Here is a 24,179-nt window from a genome sequence, read left to right on the forward strand (position 1 = left end):
TCAATTGCTCTTTTGGGTTCAACCCAAAGACGGAAAGAAGAAATGCGGTTGTAAACCTCTGTTCGCTCTTCACAATTTCCCAACAGAAAAAAAAAAGATCCAGACGGACATAAAAGATGGACTGAAATTGCAAGTTTTTTTGCTCACGTTTATTTAGTTTACTCTTCATCTTTATGTAGGAAACCGGGGAGGCTGTTAGGCTCAGGGCGGATCCCCAGATTACTTTTAGTTGCTTTTTTTTGAAGTGCTCTGTACTGATCAGCTTCAATATTCCTGCTAGTTAAAAGTATTCCCACAGCACGATTCTCCCACTATGTTTCACGGTGGGGTTTCAATTTTTTTTCAAAATGACATGCAACGTTAGTTTTTAGCCACTTACAGTGTTTTTCATCTGCATTTCTAATTTCAGCGCTCAGTTTTATAACCAAACTGTGCTTTCAATGGTATTGAATGGAATTACACAAAGGTGGACTCTGTTTTGGAATTAGGTTACCGAAGGCCGCTGGATGTTAATTAGAGCCTCAGAGTTAAAGTGCGCTGAATAAAAATGCACATCACGTTTTTCAGATTTTTATCTTTTAAAAAGAAAAAAAGAAAAAGCATATAACCCTTTTCTTCTGCTTCAGATTTGTGCACTACATTAGACGGGTTCATCATGTAAAATCTGAGCCAAATAGATCAAAATCTGTGGAAATACTTTTATATGAGAGAATTCCTGACGATAGAAGCGACTTGGGTCAGAACTAATGTTTCTGATCCTCCATCCCATATTTTTATCTTGTAATTTACATGTATGAGCCTGGATGTCTCTAAAGGCCGCCTGCCTGGCAGTGCTACCTTTCTGCCTCTTCAGATTTCCACTCAGACTAATGTGACAGCCTGGAAGTGGCAGGGAGCAGAGCGGGACGTGCTGGGCCTCCTGCGCTCTCCTCTCCACTGCAGGAGCCATCATCCTCTCCAAACAGCTGGTTCGGTCCGGTTCATCCTAGGGACATCACGTTTAATGACATCCCAGCCATGAAAAATGCCTCATCAGCATCTTCACATTGATGGAGAGGGAATCTTAGCCTGAGAGAGAGCAGGCTGACCTTGAGTGAGAGCCCGACTTTCCTAATGAGCCAATCAGCAAGCATCTGCTCAGGTTTGCCGGCAGCCAGCCTGAGGGCTTAGAGCGCATCTGAGGGACAAATTTACCATCAAACTAATCTAAAAAATATGATATATGCCACGGTTAATGCAGTGTTTGGTGGAAGCTTTTATCTAAAGTGCTTCGCAGTACACCAAGTGCAGCTGATCTCAGAGTGGATGGTCCCAGAGGGAGAAGAGCCATTTTCTGCACAGATAGGTCCTCCTCTGATTTAAAGACCATGTCACAGTGATGGTGATGCAGACGAATCCAGGATGTAAAGGGACAAAGTTCTGACTCCTTTTCATAGTTTTGTCCTGAAAGGAAAACTGAAGATCTACTGATAGGATGCAAGTTCTTCAGCATCGTTTGATGTAATGCAGGCATTCTGTATTTAAACAGTAATAACTAAATAAAAGGTGATTAGATCAATAAAACATTTGGAGAAGTTTCTTTTCTTTTGCTCTGAAACAAAAGTAACATGATACTTGTGAATTGAACTTATTGGTTGTCCTGATTCCACAGAAACTAACTAATGTACATGTACCTCTTCATCACTCTGGAACAGAGATTCACAACAGAAACAGCATTTGTAAAATGGTTCGTTTGCTGTGAAAACAGGTGCAGAACTAGCCAGAGTGTTCAGTTTGCTTCTGATGTGTGTAAAGATTCATGTTGCCACCAGTGCAGAGCTCACTCAGTGTTAACAGCAGGTGGGTGTAAATGGCTGAGAATGAGGCATGGGCCAGTCTGAGATTGGCCCTCAGGACCACCTTGAGTAGAATTATCACTCTTTCATAATTCTTTACACAATAACAAGACACGACTTTGTGTTAGGAAAATATGACACAGTCTGAAAACCTGCAAGTGCAAGGATGGACAGCAGGGGACAGGCAAATATATTTAGTCTGATGAAACAACTTTCTGATTGCTTCGAATGTCTGGAAGAAACACATTTTTGGAGTAGAAAAGCTTAGGGGTATACTCACTGTTGTTGCCAGCGGTTTAGACATTAAGGCCTGTGTATCAACTTATTTTGAGGAAACAGCAAATTGATGCTATTATACATATACACTGTAGTGCTATACATTGTATCACAGTGTCATATCTTCAGTGTAGTCCCATCTTGTGAGGGGTGTACTCCCTTTTGTGACATACTCTAAGGGTCAACACATGTCGCAGTGAGGAACCAGAGGTGACTAAAAAACGAAAAAGAAAGAAACAACACAAAAGGAGACACGAGTCTCATTGAACAGTGCCCTACAAAAGGATGCATACACTTTATATTTTCAACTTTATGCCATTATAGGACCACACATGTGTATTTTATTGTGATTTTATGAGAAAGACCAACACAAAGCAGTGCATGACAGTGATGTGGAATGAGAGTAATACAAGATATCCACATTTTTTATTTATCTTCAGCCCCTTTTGCTATGATTCCATCATGATGACCAAGAAACCCAGCAAATAGGTCAGGGAGACAATTAGAGCAGGGCTAGGTTCTAAAACAAGATCCCAGGCTTTAAACGCCCTACAGAACTCTGTTCAGCCCATCATCTGAACATGGAAAGAGGATGAACCAACTGCAGACCTACAAACACACGGACGCCCACCTAAACTGACAGACCAAGTAAGGAAAGCATTATTTATAGAAGCAGCCAAGAAGCTCTTTGGATGAACTACGGGAGTCCCCAGCTCGGATGGAGAACCTGTTGTCAGGACGACTCAGGAACGTCCAGGTGATCAACTTCGGGGACTGTCTGGTCTGTTCTGAAGGAGTCATTGCGCCTCGCTGCAGTTTTGAGATTTGCACTTCACAAATATGAGTTTTATGGAAGAGTGAGGAGAGAAAAAGCCATTATTGAACAAAAGCAATGAGAAGTCCCATCAGTAGTCACCATGTAGTCTACAGCAAGTCAAGTGTAGGGCAGGGCTAGCAAGTGTAAGAGGATGCAGATGAGACGGAAAATGTAACTTTTTGACCCACCTGCACGACCTTATGTGTGACAGAACAATAGTACTGCACGTCAGACTGAACACACCATAAAACCCGGTGGTGGTTGCATCATGCTATGGGGATGCTTTTCTTAAGCAGGGACAGGGAAGCTGATCGCAGTTGATGAAGGTGGATGGAGCTAAACTAAGGGGAATCCTGCAAGAAAACCTGCTGGAGGCTGCAAAAGACCGGGGCAAAACGGTACCTTCCAGCAGGACCCTAATCCTGAACATAGAGCCAGAACTACAATGGTTTCCATCAAAGCACATTCAAGCATTAGAATGGTGGTCTAAGTGCAGACGTGAAGCCAACTGAGGATCTATATTGTTGTAAGCTGTAAGTGTAAGGGAAAAGATGGAAAGGGGGTCCAGTCCTTAAATGGGGAAAAGGCCTGTGTCTGGTAGCTTTGGCCGCACAAGATAAGACTGAGTGGAGTGGCCTGCAACACAATAACAAAGGCTGGATTTATTGGTTCTGGCTGCACTCCTGTTTACAGAAAAACGACCTGGTGCTGATAACACACACACACACACACACACACACACACACACACACACACACACACACACACACACACACACACACACACACACACACACACACACAGACCCCCCCACACACACACACACACACAAAGCTGGCTTATCAGGTTGCTGCTGTGGAACATCTGGACCGGATGTGTGAGCTGTGGCTGGTCTACAGGTCCGTTACCATGCTGATGCATTTCCAAACCATTCATTTTTTTTGTTCGTTCTCAAAATAAAATCCTCACCAACTTAGCTTCTGTTGATTCTTTTATTACAAAGGCATGGTAAAACAAAACAACACATTTTAATCGCCCCCAGAGTGTTTTCATTGATAGATACTGCCACCTACTGGTAAATCATCCCAAATATTTACAGAGTGTGAAATAAAGCTGATATGATCTATTAAAATGTACCATCTATCATGACAGAATTGAAAAAAATTTAAACATGCAGATAAAGTCTAAATTATGTCAATTTTTAACAGTAGAAAATAATTGAGGAGCTTTAGTTCCAGTAAAGGCGTGTTTTGCATTTTTAAAGCGGACATACCTCCTGTGAGGTATGAGCGCACTAGGGACAGAGAGCAATCATCCAATGTTTCATAAACTAAAGAAATAAAAATTATTACAGAAATATATGTGTAAATAAACGAAGTTGTTTTTACATGTTAGTCTAGCGTGCAGTTACAGAACTTCTTACCAAAAGAGGTTGTAAACTAAACAGATTTGGGTTCAAAGCTTCTCCGCTGCCCCCTGGTGGTCAAAAGCATTACTTCTAAACAACAATCAATGATTATAATAGATAATAATATCTTACATTGTTACATGTTTCTTAGTCAGTTTTTATCTGTTCTAAGAGTAAAGTTTGAGTAATAAAATACGAAGAATAGTGAAACAACCACACATCTACTAATGTGGAAACAGAAGAACAAAAGGCAAAGACTTAAACTGAATGGAACAGTCTTTGTTAATGTTGTTTTATTCTGTGCATTGAGCTTCTGGGAAGTAAACCTGCGTTCCAATAGTCCCTTTTTGCATCATGACAAAGGGCGAACAGTGAGGGTGAGGCCAGTGCCTCTCTGAGGGACGATGTAGCGCTCCTCTCTGAGCAGACGCAGAAGCAGGTCTTGGGTGTCGCTGGGCCAGTGGTAGATCCTGGTGTTCTGGAGCCAGCTGGGCACATGTTTCTAACAGGAAGAGAGGGAGCAGAACAGGTCAGTACACCAAGTGATCCGTGACCTGGTCCCCTTTATCTCAGCTCTTTCACTTTTTCATCTCAATGCTCATGTGTTTAGTTTGTCTCCGTTACTTTCAGACAGTTAAGAAGAGCCAAAAACATGAAAATGCCACATGACCCAGACCAAAGACAGAAAAGACCATACATGCTGTTATCTGCTAATATTCAACATCCATTTTTTTGTTCCCTTACTTATTTGCTTTACTAAATGATGGAAGAAGAGATGGGTACTGGTCTGACTCTGTAGTCCTGACATGTCACAGAGACCGCAGAGAAAATCTGAATACTTTTGAAAGTAGAAATGGCTTATAGTCTGAGAGAATAATTCTAACAAGAGAATATGCCCAGTCAGTATCTTACCTGCAGTACAGCAGACACGACAGCCCACTGCCATGCTGATCCTACTCTGTTTTAAAAACTATTTTATAAACCTCAAAATCATCATGTTTGGAGTAAACTGTCAATTAGCTGGTTCTTTTTTTCCCTCTGAATTGCTTTGAGAGGATGTTTCGGGATACCGTTGAGGAGATGCAGGCTGAGCACAGATTAATGGTGGTTGTTTAAGCAGCAGCGTTTAAAAAGGGCGTTAAATATAATGTTGTCTGTGTTATCTCAGGTTAGATGGTGCTACAATTTTTAGAACCGTGACCATGCAGCAGCAAGGTCCCGGGTTTGAATCCTAGGCTGGGGTCTGTGCATCGGTCCTCCCTGTGCATCGGTGGGTTCTCTCTGGTGAGAACCCCTCCAACCAACTATTGAGAAAGTGAAGTGTGTTTATCGACACCATAGCGGAGGTAAAGCCAGTAAGATGGGAGTAAGTTGGAGAATGTTGTTTACCCCAGGTGCAGACTGTTTCAATGGCCTTTTTAATGCCATATATGGCAAAGGTCCAAACTGGTTGCAGCTGCAGAAGGGAGAGGATTCAGGCATTAAAGCAGCAAGAAAAGAAGCAGACGAGACTGGACGAAGAGTGGCCTTGACCAGAGGAGGGGGAGATCAAAAATGCTGGATGTGGGCAGGACTCTGTGCTGTCCACCTTCAGGGCTTAGATGATTGCAAACAGAAATACTATATAGCATTGTAAAAGATCAGTCACAATTCCTTCTGGCTCGAGACCCCAGCTACTGGTGGAAGTGAAGAAGGTCCTTGTATCGATACTATTCAACTCTTTTAATACATTTTGATTAACTTAGAATTCTGTCTCTGTGATTTATTCATGTCACTATGTGCCCTTAATTTCCAGAATAAACAAACACACAGTTAGGAGAAAAATTTCCCTAACACAACATTTAAAGGCTAAGCAGGCGTAGACTCTGGTTCAGATCCTGGCCTTTGTGGCCAAAGAGTTTGCGTGTAGTGTTCTCCCTGTACATGTAGGAGTTTTCTCTGGGTATTTGGTATACCTGGTCAATTGTTAAATCTAAATTGCTCTTAGGTGTGTATAAGATTGTTTGTCCTATTTGCTTTTCTGTTCCATGTTGAATGGGCAACCTATCCAGGATGTACCTTGGACCGTTGAAAACTATCCCCACTTGACACAAAAGATTTTTGCAGGTATCAAAAGTGGAACGGAGCTCAGGAGATGTTTAGCAGTCAGAAGACGTGATGGGAAGATTTGTTTGATTATATCTCCATTAGATTTATGTGAAAGTGTCGCAGAACCTCCAGTTTGTTACCTTAGTTGCACCAGGAAACAACACAGGAACCAGTCTGAAGTTCAGGCAGCCTTGTTGGATGTATTCGTTTTGAATCTGTGCCAGAGCAAAGGAGAGACAGTGATACAACAGAGGTATAATAAAAGGTTCACTATTGGCTAAAACACATCTACTGCTTGGTTTTTATTTGGCACATTGGGAGCATTATTGTTCAGCATGTTTTGAGCCAGCCATAAGACGCCGATGTTCACAACAAACTTTATTGTCTGGGCTCTGACAACGTGCTCAGCCAACTGACCTGGGTGTGAATGTACTTGGTGTGGAGGCCGTGCTCGTCGTCTCCGCCTCCCTCCACATCCTCCTTGTACTTGGGGCTGATGACCACAATGATGAGGACTGATTTCTGTAAAACACCACTGCTCTGTCAGCTTTTGGAAAATACGTTGTTGCCAAAATGTGGACAGGTCATCAATCAGGCTCACGTCATTCAGGTAACGATCCATCCATTTGTTGATGCCCATTCTCCGGATCGGATTGTCGAACATATCGATCTGTAGAGTTTCATGCATGGTGAGTGGGTAGAACGTGTGTGTGGATCAAACACTAACGGGAAGGTTTGGATACCTACTGCTGGTTTGAACCCCTGACCGATCAGAAATCCCACAAATTTTATCATTTCATCCGCTGTGTCCACTGAATATGTGATGAAAACATTCCCTGGAATTGAGAGGTGAGCGAAACACTTTTAAGCAGGAGAATGAGACGTTACATGATGCCACTGCTCTATCAGGATGTGACTTACTGCTCTCCTCAGGCAAGCTGATGGTCTTCCTGAACTCCCCGGTGAACGCTCCTGGGCCTGCAACAGCTGAGCAGCCCACACTGACCTCACGCATCACATCAGCAGGAGGCGGATTATTAAAACAAGGCCTGTTCTCTGGAGCATTTCTGTAGAGAGAAAAAGGACTAACTCATTCAGGACAACATGCAGAAAGTGTTATATAAACCAATGCTAAGAAAATTCAAGTCGGACTAACTGTAAATGGTGGCGTGGAGCGTAAGGACAGTGATTGTCCTGCGGATAGGGTGCGGGGTTGTAAAACGGTCCCTCCACTGGAGCGGGGCCTGCAGAGAAGGATGGCAGATCAAACATGAATGTCCTCTATAGGCAGTGTCGACTTCTGCCTCACAGGATGCTCATTTTCAGACACACAAAACTCCTCATCAGAGATGTACACATTTCTGAGAGCTGACTCACGATCTGTACAGAGTCTGGAGAGCATTATGTGCAGTAACCTTGAATTCAGTTTTGTTTTGGAGAAACTAAAGTTAGAGCAACAGGGCACTGAATTAAATACATGACAGACCATGTAGATTTGTCTCAAAGTAGGTTTTAGGGTTTCATGACACATTCTCTGATTAACATTATCAACAACCAACCTCGACCCAAAACCAGCCACACAGCTCCAATTCCCTTGAGCCCCATAGACCTCTCCATCTGCCATCTGACCACAGCTTTACTTTTACTGAGTCAGTGAGGGATTTGTACAAGTGTGGTTGTCCTTTCCGTATCTATATATCTATATGTATGAGGAGCTGCCAAAAGCTCACCCCTGTACTAAAACAAAAGTGTTGCTTTCTCATCAAAGTCAAACTTCCTCCAGAACAAGATGATTTTGGATGAGCAGAAGATGCTCATGGATGGACGGGCGGGCTGTTCTCCACCTTCTGCTCAGCCCCTCTCAGCTAATTAGTGGAGCAGCATCACCTGACTCTAATCACCTGCATGTCATTCTACCTGCACCATTGCCTATATATACCTGCCTCTCACAGCCAGTCAGAGCCGATTATCTCCTTGCCTTGTGTGAGCTGCAGTCCAGTGGTGTGTGCACCGCCTGCTCTGTCCTGTGTGTGTGGACTCTCTGCTCGCCCCTACCCTGACCAGCCAGACCGACTGACTAACCATTCTGTTACCATAACACTCAAGATGGCAACTGCAGAGGAGCGATGTTTTACTGAAATCCTTTATTATGTGCTGAATGAGTGGGATATATCTTTAAAAACTCAACAACTGGCGGCTCTAAGAGCTACAATAGAGTGTTTGTAAAAATGAGCCAACGTTACATGTCAGATTGCGCATTGTTTTGAAAATGCATTAATAGAAAACAGTTAAACAACATAAATTGTTTTTTCCTTTTGTTTATTTGGTTTGGTTGGAGTTTGCCTTTGTTTTCTGGGCTTGTCTTCACCTGCAGTGGATGGACCTCATCCTGGCATGTCACTCTCAGGTGCGCAGACAAAACAGTCCCCAGGAATTTGCACACATTTCATTGGTTCTGGGTATGGCTCAAACTAAGAGGCAGATTGAAGAGGGGTGATACTGGCCGGAGCAGATTTTTCTGTTGATATAGATTTTCAAGTAATTATTGCAAGGTGTTAAAGAAATTTTCAGTTTGTATTAGTTTATACATGTATTTTTTAGTTTGCTCTTTGTCTAGTGTAAATAGTATTGTATTTTCCCGTTTCATTCGTATTTAAGCTGTTTATTGTTTGTTGTTGGTTGTTAGTGGTTCTTTTTGGATACACTGCTGGCTACAAAATAATAATAATAAAAAAAACAAGAACCTTCTACAGATGTCACTTTGCTTTGTTTTTTTGACTCCCGTTTGGGTCCCACTTCCATGGCTGCTCGACCAGCACAGGACCGTGTTGCTTGGTAGCCTCGTGAGACCATCCTGATCTCGCGAGCTTTCAAGGTTTCACTCGCAGATCAGTCTGGCTACTCTCCGTTAAAGAAAATTTGGAGCCGTTCACCAAACGAACGTCCAATCAGCGTTGGCTTTGAGGCGGGTTGAGGTGTGACGCAACGAGAAGCGCGACAGTTCAGTCTAAACAACATGGCGGCTTCAGCCGATGAAACTAGCGTTAGCGTGGCTATCGAGCAAGTTTTATCAGAATTACAGAGTATTTCTTTGCTGAGCTAACGAGCCTTTACCTGCAGCAGCAAGAGTAGCTTGGCTTGTGGTTGTGTTTTCGTTGTCGCTCTGTTACGAGCGACGACGAATCTGATTGGTTTATTTGGCCCGTCTATCACCAACATAGGCCAATCAGCTAACCAGTATTTTCGCCCCTTCCCAAAATTACTTCAACGGAAGGTTTCCAGATGGATATGCGGAGCAAATCTATCTGGCGGAGTCAGGTAAGTTGCTTGGAGCTTGCGTTACATCTGTAGTGATTGGTTCTACCCTGTTTGCGTTGATCATGTTAGCACCCACTTTTAAACCGGGCTCTACCAGCCACCTTCTAGACTATGTTTTGTTTACGCCGTACGTCAGTCTGGCTGGCCGGGCTAGCTTGCCCTGCCCTTGCTGGATACCTCATCAGATTCTGATTCTGGTCAACCTTCATCCACCTGCACTGGCTGTCATTCATGCTGTCAGCAGCGATTCAGGCCATCTTTGACTCTTTCAAGCCGTCTTCACTCTTTTGTTGACTTATTTTGGTTCCAATAACCCCTTCAAGCGCGTCATTGTGTCTGGGCAAGTTATGGTGTTCTCTGTCTGGTGGACAAATAGATGGATGCAACATTACATTTGTCAAATTTGAGCAGCAATTGGGATATTTGTTGCTATTCTGGGTTAATGACCAGCAATTAGGTGACATATACATTTTAGTTTGAAATACACTGCTTTTTGTCAAACTTAAATATTTCACATCATCAAAGATGTTTTTATTTTTTTCCTTCTGACAGACCGAAACAAAATAACCAGAGTAACAGAGAACTAAACACAGATTTCAAATAATGTTTTTTTCCCTAATAAACACACTTCCCAAACTATCCAACCCATCCTGGTTGTGAAATTAAAAAGGCATTAACTGTGATTAGCCACATATTTTGGTTCAATTTGAAGATCCATACCCAGGGTATATTTCTGCCATCCATGCTCAGGTGAACAGAACCTGTCTAAATACATGAAGCAGGTATAAAAATCTAACAAGTGTCATCATCGGTATTTATCAGCTAGGAGCGTGTTCCAAAACTGTCTCTAAGTGGAGGTCGTTGTCTACAATGACAGGGATGTCTCCCAGTAATTACTGGCACAGCAAAATCACAGCAAGAGCACGTCAACGACCCTACCTTTGTGTAGATGTGTTGAATCTTTGCTTAATTAGTTTGTTTTTCTTGATATGGAAATTTTGAGGCTAACTTGATGACATGGATTATTATGCAAGGCACTGTATTTGTTGGCTTTTCTCAATGAAACCTACACTTGACCTACTTACTAACCAAAAATAGCGACAATTCAACATAGTGGATTGAATACACAAACAAAAAGTGTTAACGCAAAGTTTCTCAGTAAATAGGAACACAATTTCAAACATGTTTACCCTGACTGTTAGAATGGCCATCGTGTGACATATGCAGCAGTTCCACTGACCTGGCATGCATCGTGCTTGGTATTGTGGCACATTGGGCTCAGCCCAGGACGTGTTTGATTTGAGCGGGTCTGGTAGCTCCAAGGATTGTAGTTCTTCAGAATATTGACACTGGAACCTGTCTGAACAACCTGTGAGGCCCATACTGGGATTATTCCTGGGGTTCTGTGCGTAGAAAGGCTGTTGCGGTCTATGCTGGGGCATAACATGATCGCCAGGTGAAGGCTGAGTAGGAGCTCTTCCTTCATAATGGTGCAAGCCCTCGGGGAACCTCCTGAGGCCCGCCCTAACACACTTCCTTATCACAGCCATGGTTCTCAGCTTTTATGCTGCCCTCATCATGACATCCACACTGGCTACAAGAAGGGGACAAGGCCACGCTGGCAACTGTCATCCTCTCATCAGTCTCAATGGGAATGCTCCGATGAGCGCAAGGACCTGAAAGAACAAACCGACAGCGAAAAAAAGCTTTCAGGTTACAGGGAACTACTTTTTGATCGACAACAAAGATCTGCTGGCACAGTAAGACTGAAGAGGACAGTTTTGTCTACCTTTGTGAGTCTCCATTTTCTTTATACCACTGTAGGAGAGAACAGAACAGTATTTCAGGACTCTGAGAGAACGGAACGATTTAGAGAAATGAACACAACATTTTGCATGTAAGAACAGCCATGACAAGCACTGCAGTCCCAGAGTCACGATCAACATGTCGAAACTGCCGCTGCTACTGAAAATACCTATCCTATAATAATAAGCATGACTCTGAACATGAAAAACCTTTCTCAGCTGTTCTTTTACGCAGTCGTTAATCTTTGTCACTGAAAAGAGTGAAACAACAACTCTACCTGTTCAGGCTGGCTGGACTGCAACATGATCACACAGAAACTGGTACAAAGGTCAGACTTACTGAGTTGAACATAAGCCAGGTGTGTTCCAAAAAAACAAAATCTCACGAGTTTCCCGTGTGTTCGGGACTACAAAACAAGAAAAAAGAAAAGAACAGAGCCAAATAGTATCGTACTCACCTTTACTTCAGTCTCCCTATTCCACAGCTACTGCGCAGACCTGTTCGAGGCAAACAGGAAACATTCCCCCTTCCTGGTTTATGCAAAGTCTTGAAGCCTCGTGACTCGTTTATGCAAATAGCTCTGAGCAAAAATCCAGTACTGCCCATCAGGTTGCTTCTTCAGCAAAAACAGGCTCACTGCAGGCTAGTCAGGTTTAATTGTTAGTCAAAGAAATTCAACCTGATTTTTAAACTGGGAAGAACAATTTATAAGCAAGACACGAAATCCCACAATTTTGTTGTTTTATTAAGCTTTAAACAAAAAAATGCACAACATAATCTAACTGCTTTATTAAAAAAGCTCACCAGCCAGCTCACAGTTCACCCCTAATAATTGACCAGCTTTGACAGCTTTTCTTTAAAAAGAGTGATGAGTGGCACTCCTCAATACTCCTGTCAAACTAGACAGTATCGGGCTCAGAAAATATCACATCACCTTCCTGAAGTTTGCTGTCAGACTTGTTCCTCTCCTGCCACATATGCTTGCATTTTGAAAAGTACTTGTTAGGAAGTCTAAACTAAGGTGTCAAGGTCGCGTTTAAATATTTTTTGTAATAAAGGATTAACTGACCGATTAATAATGAAATACATTTTTGAGTGGACCGAAGGGGTCAGATAATTATCAGAAAGTTCAATCAGATAATAAGTGTTGGTTTGAAGTTTCATTTACAAGCATGCAGCAACCTCAGGTGATGAAATGATCTAGAAAAGGTAGTGTGAGATTAAAAGATATTACTAAATCATTGTTGCAGTATTTAAATCACAGTTGTGACGCAGGAGAGCTGTGTTGCTTATGTGTTGATATTTTCTGATATAATCAAACCAAATATGGCAAGCTAGCACCTGTGATGATCAGATTACATGCTACAGCAAGGAATGCAAAAGAAAATGATGTGGTAGTGTTTTTATTTTCAGTGGCTTCGTGTTCTTGCTGCTGAATCAAAAGGCTGATACACAATACTGTGACAAGGGTAAACGATCACCGCATAAGCCAGACTGCCATGGAACCTTTGGACTTGGTGATAATTTCCACCATATTAGCCTTGCAGCTCTCTCATACCATGTATGATGCATATGCACTAATAATACACAATCAACGGTGACTCAAATATTGCCAAAATTGACCAAGAAAATAACATAAATGAATCTCATGTTATGTATTCACATGCTTCAGTGATTTTTGGATACTGGATGCTTGAGATTGAAATTGAAAGTTACTGATGAATAATTTTCTGACCACTTGGGAGGTCTCGTGGTGCCTTGAAATTCCATATCCAGATAGTAAGTTGATCTTTTAACAAGAAAAAAGAAGCAAACCCTCATGGAGAATTAACAATATAATTCATGACACAGTATAACTTTGTGTATTCCACAGCATTGATCCTTATATACGTGCACTATTCAGAATTTATATAAATGCACTATTCAGAATGGGAATGCATCAAAAGTGACAAATGCACAAAAGCGTCACAGACTTTGGTGTTTCACAAAATCCCCTTCATTTCCTCATGTTTAGATTCATGTACAACATATTTTTCAATCCACTGGCACTGCGGTACACGGCAAGATAAGAAATTGTGTGACAGCAGCTTTAGTTTCCACATCAGGGATGTCTGGGCTTTTCTGGACTGGACATATTTTCAAACAGTTAAATTGGTCCTGTCTCCAAGCATGATGTATATATATATATATATATATATATATATATATATATATATATATATATATATATATATATATATATATATATATATATATATTTTTTTTTTTTGTGGGGTTCTTAATTCAGCTGACCTGTAGTGTGCAGCAACAGTTGAGGGAGAAGCGGCACTGCGTTATCCAATAATAAATGCAGATAGATATCTCTTTATTCGCTGCAACACTTTCTCTATTTCCTTATTGTAAGGACTTTAAAACACATAAGACCAAACTGTAGGTTTAAGATTTTAAAACCTACAGCCTTGATACTGGGAGGTGGCCCATGGCTAATGTGTAACTGAATAAAAACGCCTTTGGATGAATAGTCGTATGATTTCACAGGTATGTAATCTGGAAAACATTAACTGGCGGACTGAAACTAACAAGTTTTATCCAGCAAGGAGATGGGCAGTCTCCAGTTCCTTTTATTATGTTCAGTGACCCATGGAAGAGGCTGAATGAACTACTAAGAACACACAGGCTAATGTTAGTAGCCGCACAACAAGATGTTAATATTAGAAATTTGTTTATTATACTAACAATTGCAAACTTCAACCACACTCAAAATACAGCTAAGTTAAATGTCTTTTGTCACACACTGAGGTCTGGTTAAAGAAATTAATTTTTTTTTAGATTAATAATCAAGGCCTTCAAAAATAAAATAATCTAATGTATATATAATTGGGTACTTATGTAGACCAAGGATGGGTTATACAAAGCCGGGGAAAAAAGTACAGTACACCCCTTTGAATTTGCAGGTTTTACATATTTGACAGATGTTGCTCTTCTGACATCACCTTTATTTAAAAAATGAAGAGGTGGCATTTGTTGTTAGATTTCGTACACATTGGGTTATCTTTTAAGATTTCCAAAATCTCCCAAAGACAAGATCATGTATGCCTTAAAAAAACACTAGAATTGTCTAGTGTACTTTCTTTTGAACAATTATTTCCAATTATTCAAGAGTTCAACTTTCTCAGAGAGTGACTAAGAGCAATGGATGAAATCTCTTGTTGGTGTCATGGTGGTTGCTCAGTCCGAGGGATTGAGTCTAAGAAGGCCAACATCCGATTGAATCATGTTCTTTTCTATTCTGTCTGTTTAACACCGGTTAACACTACATTCACAGGGTTGCTGGATGGTGAAGCCCTATGATTTACAACTGAGAAAACTTTCATAGTGGTGTGGTTGAGGACAGTACTCAGCTCAAGGGCCTTCGCCTTGCAAGTCATAGCCTGAACCAGCTCTTGGCGGAAGCGACGGCTGACCATGCAGTAGAGCAGAAAGTTGGTGGTTGAGTTGAGGTTCTGTAGCATGTTAGCCAGGTCCCCGGCTACATTGATGGGAATGCTGTAGTCATCCCTGTTGAAGTTTTCATCATTGTACCTGGTCCTCAGGATGCAGTATGTGACAAAGCGAGGCAGACTAAGTATGACAAAGGCCACAGAAACAGTTCCCAGAAGGAGAATGGTTCTCTTCAGTGTACCTCTGGTGTTCCTTCCATACATGAAACGGCGTTCCTCCTTAGTAAAGAGGTTGCTGGCCCGGGACAGATGGTACCCAATGAGGTAGTTAAAGATGATGACCAACACAATGGGGATTCCCCCAGAGAGGAAGGTAGCTATCCACACGATAACGGTAGAATAGGCATGATTTCGATATCGACACTGATGTAGCGTCATGTTCTCTCCATCCACGGTTAAGTTTACAGGCGTAACAATGTTGATCCAACTCATTGGTACAGACACCAGGTGGGACAGCAGCACAATAGCTGTGCAGATCATTTTAGTAACCCAGGATTGAGAAAGAGTCTGTTTGGAAGCTGTGCTCCTGAGGACCAGGTAGCGCTCAATGGTGAACACCACCACAATCCAGGAGGAGCTGTAGAGAGAACCGTACTGCAGGAATCCAAGAATACCACACCACGGGTAATAGTGCCAGAAGGGTTGCAGGATCCAGAAGGTCAGAGTCAGGTCCAGAAGTATAACCCACACCAGGTAGAAGGTGTCCACAATGGCCAGACAGCTCAGGTAAACGACGGCAGTGTTGGACATCCCACATTTACGAAAACAGATCATGTAGAATGTGAAGAGGTTTGCTGGAAGGAAACACAAAAACAAAAAGTCCTGTGATTTGTTTCAGCTCAATAAATGTCCTTTATTGTATTGCTGTGAATTTGTTTTTCGACTGGAATTCAAAAGCAGTTCTTCTAGAGAAACCAGCTGCCTTCATGTGTTGATAGCCATATTATCTTTATTTGAGCAAATTCTTTCACATTTTTCAGGTGATCTGTTTCACGTTTTATTTTTTTTGGAAATAATAGTTATCCATCCATCCATCCATCCATCCATCCATCCATCCATTTTCTTACTCTCTTTATCCCTCATGGGGTCGCAAAGGGTGCTGGTGCCTATCTCCAGGATTTCAATGGGCAAAAGGCAGAGTAATAAAAGTTATATACCCATCCATTTAAATTTACAGTACAAGATAATGTGGAGTGCAGCATGTTATTTAAGTTGGTAATTGCTTTTTGTTTAGCTGATCATGAAAGGTGGTCCAAGCAATAGGGTTGCAGCATTGAGCAGATTGTTAAACAAATCCCATTCAGATGGGGCAAGTTAGCAAGGGGTGGAGTGCAGCTGGATTTCAGAGCTTCCAGAGCCAACCCAGACAGATGTATCCAGGACGTGGGTTACAAATCACTTCTGTTAAGGCACTCCTAAACCAGAGGGAACAAAAGAAGCATCTTGCCTGTGCCGAGGAGAAAAAGGAGTGGACTGTTGTTCAGTGGTCCAAAACAACGGGTGAAAGTAAGTGGAAGCTAGCTGGGCTCCTTAGAACTTCAGCAGAACCACAGGCATGTTGTCTACATGCTATGCAAGATTAATGCGGTAGTTCATGGAAAAGGAGCCCCAATCATATACACACTATTGAGTGCAGATACCGCACACGACTTGGACGCACTTTTCAGCTGGTTGACATTTCTGCATTAAAATCCATTCATTATGTACCCAGTAAAAAACAACATTTTGAATTTTAAGTACCTTTAAGCCATAATCACCAGAATATGGGCTACAATTTATGAAGACAAACCTGGGATACCCACGATGCAAAGCAACGGGTAGTAGATTTTCTGCACGGTAACAAACACAGAGGCGCTGGCTGCTTCCATGATTCATGTAATACCTGCAATAAAACCATTACAAATATACTTATGGCACGTAATCCTGTGGTTGAAATAGATATTAAATTCCCCGGTCAAAGTTTTAAGATTTATCAGATCTTTGAAACAGTTACTTTTATACAGCCTTTTACTAAGCCATAAACAAATACATTTAATACGGTTATTTATTAAACAGACATGTTTAGCTGGTGACTAAAACCTGCTGAAAAAATGCAACTTTCTTGTGCTAATTTCATCTACCTGTGACTAATGAGGAGGAAGCAGTGCACATTTCCATAGAAAGGGGGTTTGTTGCTCTACCAGGGAACTTGTTCACATGGCTTTGTCACACAATACCAGCAGAAAAACAACCATTAATATCTTTATCGTTGCTCTTTTTGCTTCCTCCTTACTGTTTATAGTTCCTTCCAAATCATCTGAGCTAAAGCTGGCTAATCAAACACAAAATAATATTTCTAACTTTGATCTAGAATTGTTTTAAATCAGTCAGACCTGCCGGACCGCAGACGGTGCTCCTTCAAGCTATGCAGATGCCATAAAGGGGACTTGTACACAGGTGCATTCAGGCTGATTATGGCTCCATATGGACAAGGCTTTGCTAAACAGAAGGAGGGATCTAACAGACCGAAAGACCCAGTAGGAGGGATTCATTCCCTTTATAGCTCAATGAAAGAATATGTTCCCAAATGGATCCCCAACCGATGCTGATTGCGTGAAAAGAGACAAAATGCTGGAGTCAACCATGCGTTTATGGCGCATAATCTATTTGATCATGTGCGTTTCATGTGGCTTGGTGCTGAAACATCACCCAGATACTCTCCACAGAGCGGCTGGCAAGCTAGCCATATTTTCCCCAGGATGCAGACTTGTCTGTCCATCATCCACCTGACCATTGAAACCAAAACAAAAACAGTAAAATCAGAAACTATCAAAAGCTTAGTTCAGCACCATGGACCACGGTTCACATAATCCTCAAAAGTGCCATGATGTTACATGCTGGATCAGATATGCACATTTTACAGTTTTATATTCAGGGAGAATATTAAAATATCAAATGTCTGGACTTTTCAGGATCAAAGGACCATTTAAAGATTCATGCCACCAGACGTCATGGGGTTAAATTAGTTGTGGCTTTGCAAATCTGAGCCAAAGAAAGTAGAAGCAGTCTGATCGTATAGTCCTAGAAATACTGATGAGGGCTGTGGATGACGTTAGGTCACTGTAAACAGTGACAAAACGACCACAGGAATATGCCTGCTGCTGTTGATCCAACTTTTAATTGTATCACATTAAATCACCAATTATTTCTAGTTAAGCTAATAATCAGAGCAACCAGGAGAGGGTTGGACAGGTAGAGAAAGACAGAAGCCAGTTGGAAACACACCCTTTTGCCACTCTTGCTCAGATGATTTGTTTAATGAGAGAACAACTGTCCCGTTGCTTGGGAAACTTTGACTATGGGATCAATGCTGGCACAAGGTGTAAAGAGTGCACTGATAGCCCATTAGACAAGGTCAAACAGTGCAGGACAAACAAAGGAAAGGAATCGCACTGATGCCTGGATGGGTGGCAAATAAGGGAAAATTCCCATTCTGAGGAATCAAAGGAAGCTTTTCCACAACACCTAGAGCAGAGCTTTAACAGAGAAGGCACAGAGATTCACATCAATTTCTTCTAATTTCTTTTTCCAGCAACAAAACCGACAGAAATCCTCGAGTAATAAGAAAATCTGCAATTATAACTGAGTGAAATGTTGGCCAAAGCCAAGCCATCATTTATCACCAATCTCTTCTGTGCATGGTTTTATATTAAGATAAAAAAAATAGAAATCACTTTTTTGGTTCACAAAGCTGCTGTCACTATTCCCTTTGTTTGTTGGAATATATAAAAATCATGGCCTACACATGAGAACACCGGATTTGACCTTTCACACACATTTAACGTATCCTTGGTGTGCTTCTAGATAACCGCTTATTCCACATCAATTGCGTCCTCAAGCCTCCTGAGCATGAATGGTTTTATGAGCTCTTAAGTGATATACTTAGAGGAACTCTCATCTGAATGCTTGCCATTACACCTCTCTTTAGAATAAAGGATTTTATTTTATTAATTGAAACAGATTGTAAAACCATTTTAAATTATCCATGGTAAGGTAACTTTGAAGAATGATTCCTTAGTGAAACTCTGAAGTGAGCTTGTCTTTTTAGTCAATGTTTACATGTTGGAAACCGTCTAGCAGCTTCAGTCAGGATACAGTTTTCTCTAAAATCATTGATTTTTCAAATTCATGTTTTATCACTCTCTCTCAGAGTTTAAGCAGTTTGTTAGGAAAAAAAACCTGATTTTGTTGCTGTTATTGGCTCAGTGTGGCATGTTCTTTAAACTTTGCTTCTGATTGGTTGAGCAGCACCTCGCTGTGCCCCAGACGGTTCCCAGTGTAGGTTTGCACCAGGGAGCTGACTGAGCAGACCCAGACACAATATCAAACCTAACAACAAACCCAGCTGGGTCAGTATCAAACTGGATCAGTTTGCCAGATTGGGCTGCTGTTAATTTTCATGTGCATTTTATTGTATGTTGCTTCTGGCGAGTTGTTGTGTGAAGGCAAAGAGTTATATATTTACCACTGCTGGAGGCTGGTGCCTATCTCCAGGGGCTATTTGGCGTGAGGCAGGCACAACCTGGACAGGTTGCCAGTGTCATACCTAAAGACCAATGAACCTAACAGTGATGTTTTCTGACTGTGTGGCCAGTGCTATATTGGACAGTTTAGAAAACACAAAAGGGGGCTGGGGGCCAGACATGTAGGAAGTGGCCCAGTCAATAACTGAACCCAGAATAGCTGCATAAAGGACTCGTCTCTGTATATAGGCTGTATAAGTCAGTGCTGCATCTGAAAACATCTTCTGGCTAAGGACTCTTCAGCCAAAATGGAAGTGCATCACTGGTCACCATGATAAGTGGTGTCCGAATAGTGCACTGAGTAGAGAATGAGAGTATATCATAGCTTCTTTAGCATTACAGGGTCCCTTACAGGAGCTACAGAGCTATAAGGAAACCCACAATCCTTTGAGGGACATGATCTATAAGCACAGCCCACCACACGGAAATTAACGAAAATGTCGGGAGAAGAGACCATGTAAGTAGTTACATTTTTTCATATATTATAGAATTTGTTGATCATCCATGTTGATCAGAGGCCTTTGCTCATCTCCGCCCTTGTCGACAGCAATAAGATCCGATAGATGCTGTAACAGTGTAACAGCAACATTTTACATCAAAGGAACCCATAAAATCCCCAGCTGTGATGAAATATAATGTATAAACGAATTAGCTTAAATTTAAACTGATTATTTATGCCGTATACATGATTTATTTAGCATATAATGTGCATACACCCTTTTCTGTTGAAAATAAAACCTAATTATAAAAGTAAAACAATTAAAATAGGTAATGCAAAAATAATTGCCAGTGTGTCAACTCTGTGTAAGAAGACAATAAGAAGAAATTGGACTGGTTATTGTTAGAAATAGAAAGTCTGTATGAGTTTACGTGCCTTCATATGTTTCGCTTTGTGTAATGGAGAGCTTCAGCTGTTTGTTACATTTGTCTAACTTGTGTGTTTTGTAGTTCTTTTCTGGAAGGCTGTAGGCCTGGATTTGACTTGCATCAACCATGTGTGTTTCTGTCACATAATGAAGTTAATGGCTGTCCAAAATCAGCAGAGTAGTTCAAAGCTCCTTTCATACCCACGATAGAGTTCTGACTGTTGACCTCATGAAAGGTCACGGAAGAGGCGCTAGGAGCTATAATTAGATGTTTTCAGATGCAGCCCAGGGGTTTACATGCTACAGCTTGGGAAGTCACAGGTATTGACATCATAGCTTTGTAAGCTTCTGATGAGTTGAAAGAAGCCACACCTGTGGATGTGTTATAGTGCAACACCTCAAACACTCTGCTTACCTGTGTGATATCACACAAAGGTCTAAATACAATTAAAAATTCAAAAATATTTGATTAATCCTAAAGGGAAATTAAATGCTGGTGTAACTCATGTTACAGAGGTTTCTTCAATGAGTATTGTAGATGGTGATGGGTGCAGGTAGGAAGGTTCTCCTGTACCGGTCTGTCTTACAGCGGTTCTGGAGAAGCCTCTGACTGAAGACGCTCTGTTTTAATTCAGTTGCTCTGATGCTGCTACCCCAACAGATGATGGCAGAGCACATCACACTCTGCACAACAGACTTCTAGAAGATCTGCACTACTTCCTCAGGAAGTAGTCTGCTCTGTCCCTTCTTGTAAACAGCTTCATAGTTGTGTCTCCAGTCCAGTTTGTTGTCCAGGTGAACACCAAGATATTTATTCTCCTCCTATTCCTGTTTCTCCTGAAATTTACAACCATCTCCTTTGTTTTATCCACATTCAGAATGAGATGATTGTTTCCACACCATGCCACAAAGCGGTCCACCAGCTCCCTGTACTCAGCTTTCTGTCCATCTATGATGCATCCAACGACTGCAAAATCATCTGAGTATTTCTGCAGATGACAGGAGTCTGTCTTGTATTGGAAGTCTGAGGTGTAAAGAGTGAAAAGGAATGGTGAAAGTACAGTACAATCTCACAAACCCAGTCAGGATATTAGGAAGATATTTGTGGACCTTTACAGGTCTGTTTCTCCTTGAAAACAATTTCTGAAGTTGGCACACTCTTCTGCTCAAACAGTTACATGCAAGAATAGCCAGCATGGGAACAGTACCCCTGAATGGAAGGAAGGACTGCGAGATGAAAGGCTTTCTGTGTGAAATGTGTTTATCAACCTCAGAACAAAAGCAACAGACTTTGTGAAGGTGTTGGCTAATGCTGGTAAAAATGTCATAATCAATAAAATGTGTCCTGTACCAAGATGGGCTGAAAGGCCTTAATCCGAGAGGAAGACGCCATTATTGTAAAAGTAACAAAAAAAGACAGATTAGAGTTCACAAACGCAGTCAGGGACGTTCATTTTTGGAGACATGTCCTGTGGTCTGATGAATCTAAAATAAAAGTGATAGGGCCACCAGGATCATTGTTACATTTAGAGCAAAAACGGGGGAGCCTGAGTCTAGTACCCATCCCAACTGTGAAGTACAAGGGTGGTGATATCATGTTGTGGGGGAGTTTTGCTGCAGATGGGACTAGTGCACCTCATAGCTTAGATGGGAGCAGGGGCAAATATTGAATCAACTACTGCAGACTGGGAGCCAGAAAGTTAAAGCTTGGGCACATATGGGTTTTTCACATGGGCAATGGCTTTAAGCACATCAACAAATTAGTTACATAGTGGTTTAAGAGGATTTGGTGACAGACCTGGAAAGAAGTGTGTAAGAAGGTCAAACCTGACCCAGTTCTGTCAGGAGGAATGGGCCAAATCTCCACCAAACCAATATGAGAAGCATGTGAAAGGACAGCCAACATGTTTGACCAGAGTCAAAGTTTCAAAGGCAATTGTATACTGAAAATTACGGAAACTTCTGAATTTGAAGATTCGCTAAAAACCTTTCTCCGTCTCTGTTCTGGCATTTAAATAATAGAAATTATGGTGGTCATTCTAACTGAACTAAAACACAAAAAGTTTGATTTCTGATTTCATATCAAACGGCGAGGAAAACATCCCTCCACGTTCTTTTTCAGTGAAGGTAAACGGCTGGTTCCCGCTGTAATCCCAGCCCACCAATCGTCCAGTCATAAATGAGTCCCACAAAGAGTGTAAAATGTTTATTGGTCTTTTCCCGAATTCCAAACGCCAAAAAATCACTGAATTAACAAAACATGAAATGTTAAAAAATGGAAATGTCAGATACAAAGGAGCGAGGTTAGCCACACTTAAAAACCCTTCAGCTGTACAAATGAAAAACGAGGAGAATCCAGCGATGGTCAAAACCGCGTGTGATGAGACCAGGTGGTCTCTGGGCTGAATCCCACCTGCTTCCGCATACAGACGTCTTCACGCGGTACCTGAATCGGTCCCTCGAGCTTTTCCGACTAAAGAATTGTTACAGAACTGAACTGTTTCAGGATAGAAAAGACGAAGGAACTCAGTAGGTGAACTGGTTCTGGATCAGCTGCAGTAATGGGTGGAGGCTGTACATGAGAGAAGCTGAGGAGCCATGGGCCTCTTCTTGAACCAGCTCTTTCCCAGCTGCACCAAAAGAATAACAAACGCTTGCGGGGAAACAAAATACTCAAATGAGTGAGAAGAACAGGTGTGAATTTTTCTCTGCTTGTCTTTGATTCACACGCGCGGTCTAAGCGGAGAAAAAGAAGCAGCGTGACCGTGCTGCGAGGAAGCTTTTGGGGAAGGGCGGGAACGAAACGGATCTCTTTAAGGAGTGCATCGAGCTCGCTTAAAGAAGCTCGTACAAAACAACCGAAAAAAAAAAAAATTCAAAATAGGGATGAAGCCATGTTCCAAGAGCATTTTTTTTTCCAAGCAGAAAAAAAGACGAAAAAAATATATAGTGAGGCGTCCGCTTTGATCTTAAAAAATAACACTGGATCTTCTGTCTGACCCATGCACTGTTTGGTGCCAGCTCAGCTGCTTGCCATTCCTCTCTCTGGTATTCTCATATTTTTTTTTTTTTGTGCAGGAGAAAATAAAATCTGGAACAGAGAAAGACAAACTAAAACAAGATTTTCTTATTTACACAGAATACAGGTTATTTGAGCGCTCCCCACCAACCCCCAGTCTGTGAGCTTTCACCTGCAGAGTTCAGACACCTGGTAGGTCAGAGGTCAGAGAGTCAGGGTTTTTCTTTAGGAAGGTGGATCTGAAATGCTCGTGATGAGCTGAGGAAGCTGAACAGATCCCTAAAACAAAAAAAGCCTGGCTGCTCCACAGTTCTTTTTCTTCTTTAAATACAGCCCTTCTGGGGCCAGTTCTGCCCCAGCCCGAGTCAACCCGAGCCCTGGAGGGTCGCAGGGTTGGGGAGAGAGGGGGTGGTTTTTGGAGCGGGCCGGTGTTTAGAGATTATCCCCAGGCTGGTACTGAGGCTCGGTCGCTGTGAAGTAGTCCTCCAAGAAGGCCTGCAGGTACTCGAAGGTGGGCCTCTCCTCCGCGTCCTTCTTCCAGCACTGCAGCATCAGCTCGTGCAGCGAGATGGGGCAGTCCTGGGGGGACGGCATCCTGTAGCCCCGCTCCACCTGCTCCAGAACCTCGCGGTTGTTCATGCCTGGGAAACAAAACAGGAGGAGAGCAGGAGGTGAATAAGGGCA

At 41.9% G+C, this 24,179-nt stretch overlaps 3 protein-coding genes across 6 annotated transcripts in view; all 3 read right to left on the reverse strand.

Moving 5' to 3' along the window:
* Window positions 1–3,906: 3,906 nt before the first annotated feature.
* On the reverse strand, window positions 3,907–12,083 carry traf3ip2a (TRAF3 interacting protein 2a). The gene is made up of 10 exons (XM_012878269.3): window positions 12,006–12,083; window positions 11,532–11,560; window positions 10,983–11,418; window positions 7,581–7,668; window positions 7,346–7,491; window positions 7,172–7,260; window positions 7,026–7,094; window positions 6,842–6,946; window positions 6,565–6,639; window positions 3,907–4,838 (listed from the first exon to the last, which is right to left on the reverse strand). The coding sequence occupies exons 3-10, from the start codon at window positions 11,290–11,292 to the stop codon at window positions 4,689–4,691; spliced, it is 1,032 nt and encodes a 343-aa protein (XP_012733723.2). The 5' UTR covers window positions 11,293–11,418; window positions 11,532–11,560; window positions 12,006–12,083; the 3' UTR covers window positions 3,907–4,688.
* Window positions 12,084–13,805: 1,722 nt separating this feature from the next.
* Window positions 13,806–19,403, reverse strand: LOC105937100 (probable G-protein coupled receptor 139). The gene is made up of 3 exons (XM_036147114.1): window positions 17,421–19,403; window positions 16,838–16,930; window positions 13,806–15,842 (listed from the first exon to the last, which is right to left on the reverse strand). The coding sequence occupies exons 2-3, from the start codon at window positions 16,914–16,916 to the stop codon at window positions 14,833–14,835; spliced, it is 1,089 nt and encodes a 362-aa protein (XP_036003007.1). The 5' UTR covers window positions 16,917–16,930; window positions 17,421–19,403; the 3' UTR covers window positions 13,806–14,832.
* Window positions 19,404–22,667: 3,264 nt separating this feature from the next.
* fynb (FYN proto-oncogene, Src family tyrosine kinase b) overlaps window positions 22,668–24,179 on the reverse strand; it is a 76,605-nt gene continuing 75,093 nt past the window's right edge. For all 4 annotated transcript variants that reach the window (XM_012878257.3, XM_012878256.3, XM_012878255.3 and 1 more), the window contains one exon: window positions 22,668–24,136. In XM_012878257.3, the coding sequence (XP_012733711.2) occupies window positions 23,928–24,136 (209 nt within the window). In that variant the 3' untranslated portion in view covers window positions 22,668–23,927. The remainder of the gene's footprint in view (window positions 24,137–24,179) is intronic.

This window comes from Fundulus heteroclitus, chromosome 15 (assembly GCF_011125445.2).
Source record: "Fundulus heteroclitus isolate FHET01 chromosome 15, MU-UCD_Fhet_4.1, whole genome shotgun sequence".
Taxonomy (NCBI): Eukaryota; Metazoa; Chordata; class Actinopteri; order Cyprinodontiformes; family Fundulidae; genus Fundulus; species Fundulus heteroclitus.